At 34.6% G+C, this 9,124-nt stretch overlaps 2 protein-coding genes across 2 annotated transcripts; one reads left to right on the top strand and one right to left on the bottom strand.

Annotated features, from left to right (window-relative positions):
- Positions 1 to 4,511: 4,511 nt before the first annotated feature.
- Positions 4,512 to 6,918, bottom strand: LOC129568244 (transcription termination factor, mitochondrial-like). Its single transcript, XM_055445906.1, has 7 exons — positions 6,502 to 6,918; positions 6,252 to 6,436; positions 5,676 to 6,189; positions 5,421 to 5,599; positions 5,100 to 5,350; positions 4,867 to 5,017; positions 4,512 to 4,807 (listed from the first exon to the last, which is right to left on the bottom strand). The coding sequence occupies exons 1-7, from the start codon at positions 6,830 to 6,832 to the stop codon at positions 4,535 to 4,537; spliced, it is 1,884 nt and encodes a 627-aa protein (XP_055301881.1). The 5' UTR covers positions 6,833 to 6,918; the 3' UTR covers positions 4,512 to 4,534.
- Positions 6,919 to 7,812: 894 nt separating this feature from the next.
- LOC129567811 (general odorant-binding protein 28a-like) lies at positions 7,813 to 8,726 on the top strand. The gene is made up of 4 exons (XM_055445140.1): positions 7,813 to 7,950; positions 8,045 to 8,215; positions 8,281 to 8,411; positions 8,490 to 8,726. Exons 1-4 carry the CDS (start codon positions 7,846 to 7,848, stop codon positions 8,593 to 8,595), a joined length of 513 nt encoding a protein of 170 aa, XP_055301115.1. The 5' UTR covers positions 7,813 to 7,845; the 3' UTR covers positions 8,596 to 8,726.
- Positions 8,727 to 9,124: the final 398 nt, after the last annotated feature.

The raw sequence follows: 9,124 nt of genomic DNA, 5'->3' as shown, positions 1-9,124 counted from the left end.
ACTGCGCAATAGATTCAAATGTTTACAGACGATAAAACTAAATCCTACTTCACTTGTCTAAACAATGAATTACACGTGTGTTTGAATTAGTTTACAACCTTTTTAAATGATGAACCATTTCTACACAAATAATCTCTATCGCTAAGCAGAGGAACATTTCGAAAGGGTAAATTTCCACTTTTATGTGTTTCGTTTTTCCAAAATTGCTACGAATATTGAATTGATGCTAAAAATGCACATGCATAAATAGATAGAACTTGACAACTTTCAAAAGTTCAAACCCATCCATAGGGTCACTTATAGTTTATATTCGCCGAATAGAAATAACACAGCAAACTTAATCCCTTGCTCAGTGTAGGATTATTCCTGTTACAAAAATAAATGAAGTATGACTACGATCTCCTTAGAACAAGCTTTCAAAATATAAACAACAAATTTACCACAAGTTGTATGAATGTGTACACTTTATTGAATGTTTGTAATATGTAAAATACTGATATCGACTGGTTTTCAATAGTTTGTGGTGGAAGTGATTAACACTTTTTATGTGGGGTCGATGAGCTAGACGACGAGCTAGACGAGTGCGGGTGGTGTGTGTGGTGCGCGTGGTGTGTGTGGTGCGCGTGGTGCGCGTGGTGCGCGTGCTTCTTTGGCGACCAAGAATGAAGAGCCTTTATTCTTTTGCATTTGTAGCACTTGACCGAGTTAATATTGATGCGGTTCTTATTATTCTGCTTGGACCCTTTGATGTGACATATTCTCGTATACCTCTTGCCATCTTTGACTGCTATCCATATGTCATGATTTGTTTGCAAAGATACAACTTGCTGCATTGCAGACAAAACCGTGAATACCAATGGTGATTGATTTAAAAACAGGTTCAAATTTCCATTGCTGAGCCAGATTTTTATCTGATTCAAATTCCATGATGGATACCATGATCCTGCTTGGGCCTCAGCACTCGCGATTATTGCAATCAGCACGGCAAGGACTGGAATTAATGACTTTTTGGTTAAACGAGCCATTTTGCTTTGTCGAATATTACTGATGGGACTAGTTGAACGGTGATCAGTAACCGTATATATACGCTTTTGCCGATGATATCATGAATTCAGTGTACTGATCATATATATATATATATATATATGAACGTCATAAAAAAGGCTAAAAATTATCCATTCTTTTGATCGAGACAATTTATATCATTATCTGGTTTTATTTTTAACAAGTGAGATGTCAATACACAATATAAATTTTTCAAAAATATCTTTTGACTTTCCTTTGACTCAAACCTTACCAATGTGAAGCAATCAGTTCAAAATGAAATGAGATATAAAAATCAATGCAATTTCGAAAGTCGCCAATAAACATCTCTGAAATTTCTTGAAAAAACGTAAGATTCAAACTTGCTGCTGCGATTATCTGATTCTTTATTAAACTTTTGAAAGCCAAGTGTTTTCATGTAAAGTAGTCTATTTTTAAATAGATTCATTTTGGTTATAGATGCATCTTTAGTCGATCAACACTTTTTCTCACACAGCAAATACAACAGCAAGCACAACTACCATTTGGTTCGACGTTTTGCTATTAAGTTAGTTTAAGTAGCTTAAATGTAAGTTAAGTAACAGTAAAGTACTGAGCTTCATGTCAAATTTACTGTTAAATCTAAACCTTAATGATTTCTACAAAAATCAATAGATGGCGTTAGGGTCTTGCATTTGCCTTTTGCTTTTTATCCGAAGACGATGAGTGAGATGAATGCGAGTGAGAGTGTGAAGAGGAATCGGGATGTTTATCATAGTGGTGGTGTGGTGGTGGTGATGCTTAAGTTTCTTACATTTGTAACACTTGACCCAACTAATTTTCATGTAGTCGGGATACTCATACTTGCTCACTTGGAAGATTATCCATATGTCATATATATATATATATGTACTCTGACGCACATTTTGATAGAATGCTGCTAAAACGGTGATTTGTAATGGGAATAGAAGATTCAAGAAGCCGTTCAAATTGCCAATGAGGAGCCAGCTTTGTATTTGGGCCAAATTCGTTGTTTTTGTCTATGCTTGGACTTTGCCACTAAATGAAATCGCTATCGGCATGGCCAGCACCAAAACTGACGAGTTTTTTGTTGATCGAGCCATTTCCATTTATTGAATGAAACAGATGTGATCACTTCTTCAATTGATATTAATATCAATGACAATTGTCATATCCTTTCACCTTATGCTATGTACAATTTTATCAACTTAAAAATAATCTTTTTCTTTCGTAAAAGAATGCTAAAATTCAACTGAAGTCAATAAGAAATATATATTTCTTTATATTTAGCCATATGACGTCGAGAAAGTAACAACATTTCAAAAATATCCTTTGACATTACGTTGACTTTTCTTCAACTTGTACCTTGCTTGTGTGTAGCAATCAATTTTGAATGCTTTTATTCACGGGTAAAAATAACTGGCATTTAACATGCAGCTTGGAATATATTTAAATTGAAAAATTGATGAAATTTCAAAATGAAAATAAATTTTGCGAAAAATTGCACGATTGTTCGTCTTTCAATTTATTGAAAATGGATTTAAGTGGTTTTTTTATCTTCACTTTGGTCATTGGTCTCGATTCATTCAGTTTTCATAGCTTGTCATCCAAAACATGTTGATTCAAATAAATGTCGATTTTAATGATATAATATGCAGTATGTACTATAGAACATCTATTTGTTTTTTTTTTCTTTTGCAAGCTCGCAAGTAATTTAAAATTCGAGGGTTATATATATTTAGAAAGCGAAAATGGCTTGAGACGCGTTGAAACAATTGCTCAATTCAAGTGTCCTTCAAACTGAATCATAATCCATTCAACAATAACCGGTAATAACTGGTATCGAAGATATGGTGCATCCAAATGAACCAACAATATTTATGAAGAATCTGGATTGCGATGCAGTTGAAATTTTTTTTTGACTTTCCATTAACATTCACCCAAGTTGAAGAAGCTCTCAAAATAATATAACCTTTACGAAATGATTTATTGTTGAAAGTATAAAAATACAATTGAATGCCGTTTCGAATGGATCATCACTTCTCCTTTATTCGTCTTTGGATTTTTTGAATAATTATAACCAATGTAAGAGTCTATAAAATGACTTTCATTTAAAAAGAATCTCGTGTAATGGATTAAGATTTTACGCAAACAGATTTTGTAGCTGCAACAAAGAAAAAGTCTTTTGAAATTCGATGCAATCTCTTATGTATATCTAAATAAAAAAAGAAACAATATCCTGAAAGCGTTTAAGTTTCTAAAATGAAAACATCATGTATGTTGCGAGTAATATGAAGATATCTTCTTTATTGAATGTTTGTATATGTTTTTGGATACACTAATTTTGAAATTCAAAAGAAACTTCAGTGGTTAAAAATCTGTATCATCTTTAGCAGTTTAACACTTTTTATCTGTAGGCGACGATGTGTGCGATGAGTGTTTATGCGGGTGGTTCGAATGTGGCGAGTGATGTTATTTAGGTCTTATGCATTTGAAGCACCTGACCCAAGTAATTCGAATGTAGTTATTCATAATGTGTTTATGACCTTTGATTTGACATATCTTTGACCACCTTTTCTTGACTTGAACTACTATATATATGTCAAAATATGTAATCGTGCCTACTGTATGCGTGAATGCTGCCACAACGGTGAATTGCAATGGTGATTGATGTAAGTAGTCGTTGTTCAAATTTCCATTGATGAGCCAGATTTTTATTTGGGCCAAATTCATCGCTGGTGACCATTGAGCCTCGGCACTCAAGGTAAATGCTATGAGCATGGCCAAAATGAGAGCTGATGTGTTTTTGGTTAAACGAGCCATTTGGATTGAGTGAATCAATCACGTGTGATTATTTCTTCAACTGATACCGCCAGATCCTTTTCCTATTGTATATATATACGATTTTTGGGAATGAAAAAAAATTCTCCTTTCACAAAAGAATACTGACGTATTCGTTTATAAATATAAATTCATATTTGCAATTACAGTTTATTTCTAGATATTTCATTTCGCTAATCGAAGTCAATGCTGCGGTCAATGTCGAATATATTCATTTTTACATGCAGCAGCTGGATGTCGACACAGAATTTTTATCCAGAAATATGCTTCGAATCACTTTTGGATCTAAGTTCGCTGGTGTAGTGTAATCAACTCTGAATAAAATCGCCTGAAATCTTGGAAATAATGAAAATCAAAACGTTCTATTCTTATAGAGCAAAGAGAAATAAGTAACTGAGTCATTGAACGTTAAGACAGTTGTTGCTTAGTTCAAGTATTCTTCGATTCGTGATGAATTAGGATCCGATTGAACAGTTCAATTATAAGCTGTATCCGTCGATGAACCAATATTCTCTTCTCCTATATGGAGCTGCAATAAAGCCTAAAAATATGTTTGACTTTCCAAAAATGGAAAAATTCCTACATTTATATCACCTTTAAGAAATAATTTACAAGAATAAATAAAATTTCATTTCAAAAGAATGCGTTCTCATTTCTCCTTTATTCGTTTTTCAATTTCACGAAAATTGATCCAAACGTTTTCGTCGTCGATACATTGGCAATGTTTTTCGATGATTTCTAAATATCTCTTTCGTTCTAAACAAATGATATACAAGCGTTTTGCCTTATATTTGACGGTTGCCAATTCGTTCATTCTTGTCCTTAGTTTTTTCAAACTATTTGTAAAAACACGAGGATAAGAGCTGATGTCGTCTTCGGTGAAATGAGTTTCGTTTAGTAGAAAATCCAATTGTTGTCGAATCTAAAATGAGATGGACCATGAGTTTATGATTGAAACAATTGCTTACAAATATTTTATACCTTTGTCATGTTGCATTTTGCAAGCGCCGGACAACTTTTCAATGCACTAATTTTGGTCTTTTCATCCCAATTCAGTCGTTTACCTATATAGTCTATGGCATTGCCACAGCCATTGAGAAGCTCTCTTTGTTTTTCTTGCCGTTCAATCATTCTGCATATGGAAAAAAATAGACTTTGTGACACACAGTGGGCGAACATAATTTCTAAGCATGAATTTGAAATATTTAACATACGTATTCAATTGTGCCTCTGGGCATGTGAGCATCCACGATGAAATTGGTTCCGTTGATCTCGACTTCAGTTCCATCAAAAGATTTTCCATTTTATTCAAGTTCATTCGAAATGTCAATGGCGAATTTAAAATGCTATTGAGTTCCACTCCACACGCAAGGAGCATATCCAACTTTTGATTGAGCATTTTTGGAGATCGAAAGAAAATACTAGGACTCTTAGCGAAATGGGATGCAACGACCGATGGTGGAACCTGGAATCGGTAATCATTCATTTTGAGTGCAAAATATCAAACACTTCGGATCAAAGCGCAATCAACTAACCTTCAGTCGTTCACTGAAATAATAAATAGGATTCTCGCTAGATTCGTACAACTCTTGCTCCTCTAGAACCGCTTTGAATTTGTCCAGCTCCGTTTTATCGACACAAATCAAGGGTAAAAAGTCGTCAATATGCCTTGGATCCATTCGATCGAGAATGCGAAGCTTCTGCTGTAGTTGCTCTGTGGAGTAAAAATATTTGAAAACCTTTATGGTTTTAACAGAATGGAAAATAACAGATATTCAAAGGGAAAAAACCTGAAGACATGGCCAGCACAGCCGAATTGCTCGTAATAGTTTCCAATGAAACGCCTTGCGATCGCAAGAACTCAATGTTTCGCTTAGCGCTGTCTATCTGATCGAAATGATTGATCTGATTGTAATAAATACGAGCGGCATCTTCACTGTCACACTCAAGCATTTCGCTTAGTTGATTCTCGATTCGAATTTTTCGTTCACCCTTTGCTTCGATATTCTCTTTTGAGTGGTTTGTCGTTTTTGTTTGCATTCGATTTAAATACATTTCAAAGACGTCATCGGCACATTTAAAAAACCACAATTTCACATCCTTTGTATTCAGTGACATTAAACGTTCTAAGCGTGATACATAAACGTGCTCAGATCGATCGAGGGCATACAATGTCTTTAGAATGCTTAGCGGTTTTATATTGTAGTCCAGTAGAATTTGCATTTTTCTATCGATAACATCAAATGGAGCTATGAGCGAATACTCGTTTTTCACACAATACTTGGCCACGATATTCGGTTCAATCTGTAACGAATACGTTGGATTATTAGTGTTCCATTCAATAGTTAGTATGTTTGTTTACGTACTTTTAACTTGTGACTGAAGTAATAAATTCGATTTCCTCCTGGTATCAAATGACTCTCCGCAACCATTGAATCACACGCTTGCTTAAGACGATCTTCTTTCATCTCCAATAACGGTACGAGGTCGTTGAACGTATACCCACTCAAGGACAGCATATTCAAAATATCCAATTTGTTCTGCAGAACATCTGTAATCAACGGTTGATTAGCAAATCATATCAAGAGTAGGAGTTGATTTAAAACATCAACTAACCTTCGGTCATCACGAGCAAAAATGGATTTTCAATTATTGTTTCGGATGAAATGCCATTCTTCATTAGAATTTCAATATTATTTCCTACCGTGTTCATCATATCTATCGAACGAATAGTCGGAAACTGATCATAAATACTATACGCTTTACTTTCCGTGCACGTTAACAGCTGACGAAGTGATTTCAGCACAAACCGCATATTCGGTTCAAATGCAAACGATTTCTTTGCACGAACATTTTGTATGGCAACTAAATCAACCCATGATTTGTTTGAATGAGAAAAACGCACTTGAATCTCACGTATAAAGGCCGATTTGGATATATTTAACATTTTCTAATTTCTTATACAATCTTCTCAACGCGAGAGATTTGTTTACCTTGTTTTAACCATACGTGACATCTGTCAATGTCACAACTAGCGTGAATGTAGCTGCAAATGGAGTGAAAGCATTTCGCGTTAATTCGAAAATTAGCGAATCCGTTTATTTTTACATAATGAATTCGATTTTCCAAACAAATGAAACAAAAAATGATGATTTCGGTCACTGAGAATATGTTGCGTGCTCAATGGTTCTCATGTACAGAAAGTATTCTACCTGTATTTCGGTCAAAGGGTCAAACGATGTCAATCTCATTAAAAACGATGACAATAACAAGGCCAATGTAGCGTAACTGCGTCCAAATGTTCAATGACAATATATTGACTTTGTGTTTTTTTCTCTGTGTGTACTGTCAGTGAAGCATGAAGCCAACGGATTTCACAGCACTTGCCCATTTTAAAAACGACGACAAAAAATTATCACTACCAGAAATGAATTAAATTTTAGTTTGAAACTTGTTCTGTATGTATCAAGTTCATTATACAAAGGTCGTATTGCTAGAATTCCTATTAAATGGAATCAAGACTCAGAACTAATGTGAATGAAACGATCATAGACAAGATGTTGATTTCCGAATCTATGCAAGAGATCAAAACAATGTATGTATGCAGTTGGATTATATTTTTGGAGGGCAATACGCAATCGCTAATGGCTACAATACAAAACATACGCAAAGATGTACTACGATTTGTCACCGTAGAAATAATACAATAATGAATTGGCATAATCAAAAGGAAATAGAAAAGATGTGCGCTTTGATATTTTTATTATGTGAATTGAACAAAAGAAGAAAAACAAAACGTCTAACGATTTTATTATTTTTGTCGTCGGTTCATCCGCTTTGAAGAAAAAAAAAGGTGGCATTTGACCGTTTTTCCCTTCTATATAAATGTGCACGAGGAGTGGTCTCGATCAGTTAGATTCGAATAGTTGGCAAGTAAAGAACTCAAAGAATTTGTTGAACATGAAACTGTTTTTAGTGGCAATCTGTTTATTTGGCGTAGTTGCGTATAGCAGTGCACAGATATTTGGTCGTGGTGAGCCGCGAGGTGCATACGGACATGGCCAGGTATTGAAAAGTGTTTTAACACTCTTCATTTAAACTTTAAAAGGTGTAAATATAGAAAAAGTATGGTGGAACATGATGATTTGTTCATTTTCAGCCTCCGCAGCCAAATGCAGACCAGCAGAGAAGGGCGCAAGAAATGTTTGGAAGATGTCAACGCCAAGAGCTAACCACTGATGCCGATATGACTGAATTTTCGCAACAAAGGAAACCAACTACCAAAACGGGCAAATGCTTACACGCGTGCCTTATGGAATCAAGTGGATTGGTAATACCTTGGGAGATAACATTTCATATTGGTGTTTTACTAGACTTTTTTTTCTCCATTTCAAGCTCGTCAACGGTAAATTGTCTGTAGAGAAATCAGTTCATTTTATGAGCCAAATGGCACCGGGAAACAATGAACTCGTTCGAATTGTCAAAGAAATTTCTGAAGAATGTGCACCGTTGATGGACTCAGATCGGTAAGAAATCATATTCAAATGTTACGTTCTTCAAATTTCTTTCTCAATTGATGATTGGTGATTTGTTTTCTCTTGCAGTTGCGAGCTGGCATTCAAAATTATGGAATGTACCGAAGAAGGTATCCAAAAGCGACAAGATGAAATGAGAAAATTCATGCCACGACGACCACCACAACAACAATAAATCAGAATTTCTCCTCATTGATTATCCAGGATATATGGCCGGTTCACAATAAAAAAAATGTTTTTTTAAGAACAAAACTTGGGTTTTTATCAAGGTTTATTTTTTTTAAAAAAAGTACATCAATCAATGATCCACACATAATACATACATACACATACATAAACGTGTGTTCAGAAAAACTTTTTATAAATCTTTTGGATTTAAACCCAATTTCTTTGCGCCGTCATACACACACTTCATTATTTGATAGGCAAGTTCGCATCTAGGATGAATTAAGAGTAAAACGTAGCATAAAACTGAATACGTGCTGAAATAATGAATTCATTCAAAAATTCAAATAAATATACCGTTCAAGTTTGCAGTCGGGTATCTTACATCCAGTTAAAATTTGTTCTAATTTTTTCTGCTTATTTCCATCGAAATCTTGGCCATACGTGGACAATTTAACATATTGATCACGAAAGAAACGTCGATTGTTTATCTAAAATTTCAATAAAACATAATAAAATGCACTTGATTCCGTTTTTTT

The sequence above is a fragment of the Sitodiplosis mosellana genome, unplaced genomic scaffold (genome assembly GCF_009176505.1).
Source record: "Sitodiplosis mosellana isolate CC-2019 unplaced genomic scaffold, AAFC_SMos_1.0 Smas_scaffold_1, whole genome shotgun sequence".
Taxonomy (NCBI): Eukaryota; Metazoa; Arthropoda; class Insecta; order Diptera; family Cecidomyiidae; genus Sitodiplosis; species Sitodiplosis mosellana.
Note: the sequence above shows the minus strand (reverse complement) of the source record. Positions and strands in the feature narration are given on the sequence as shown.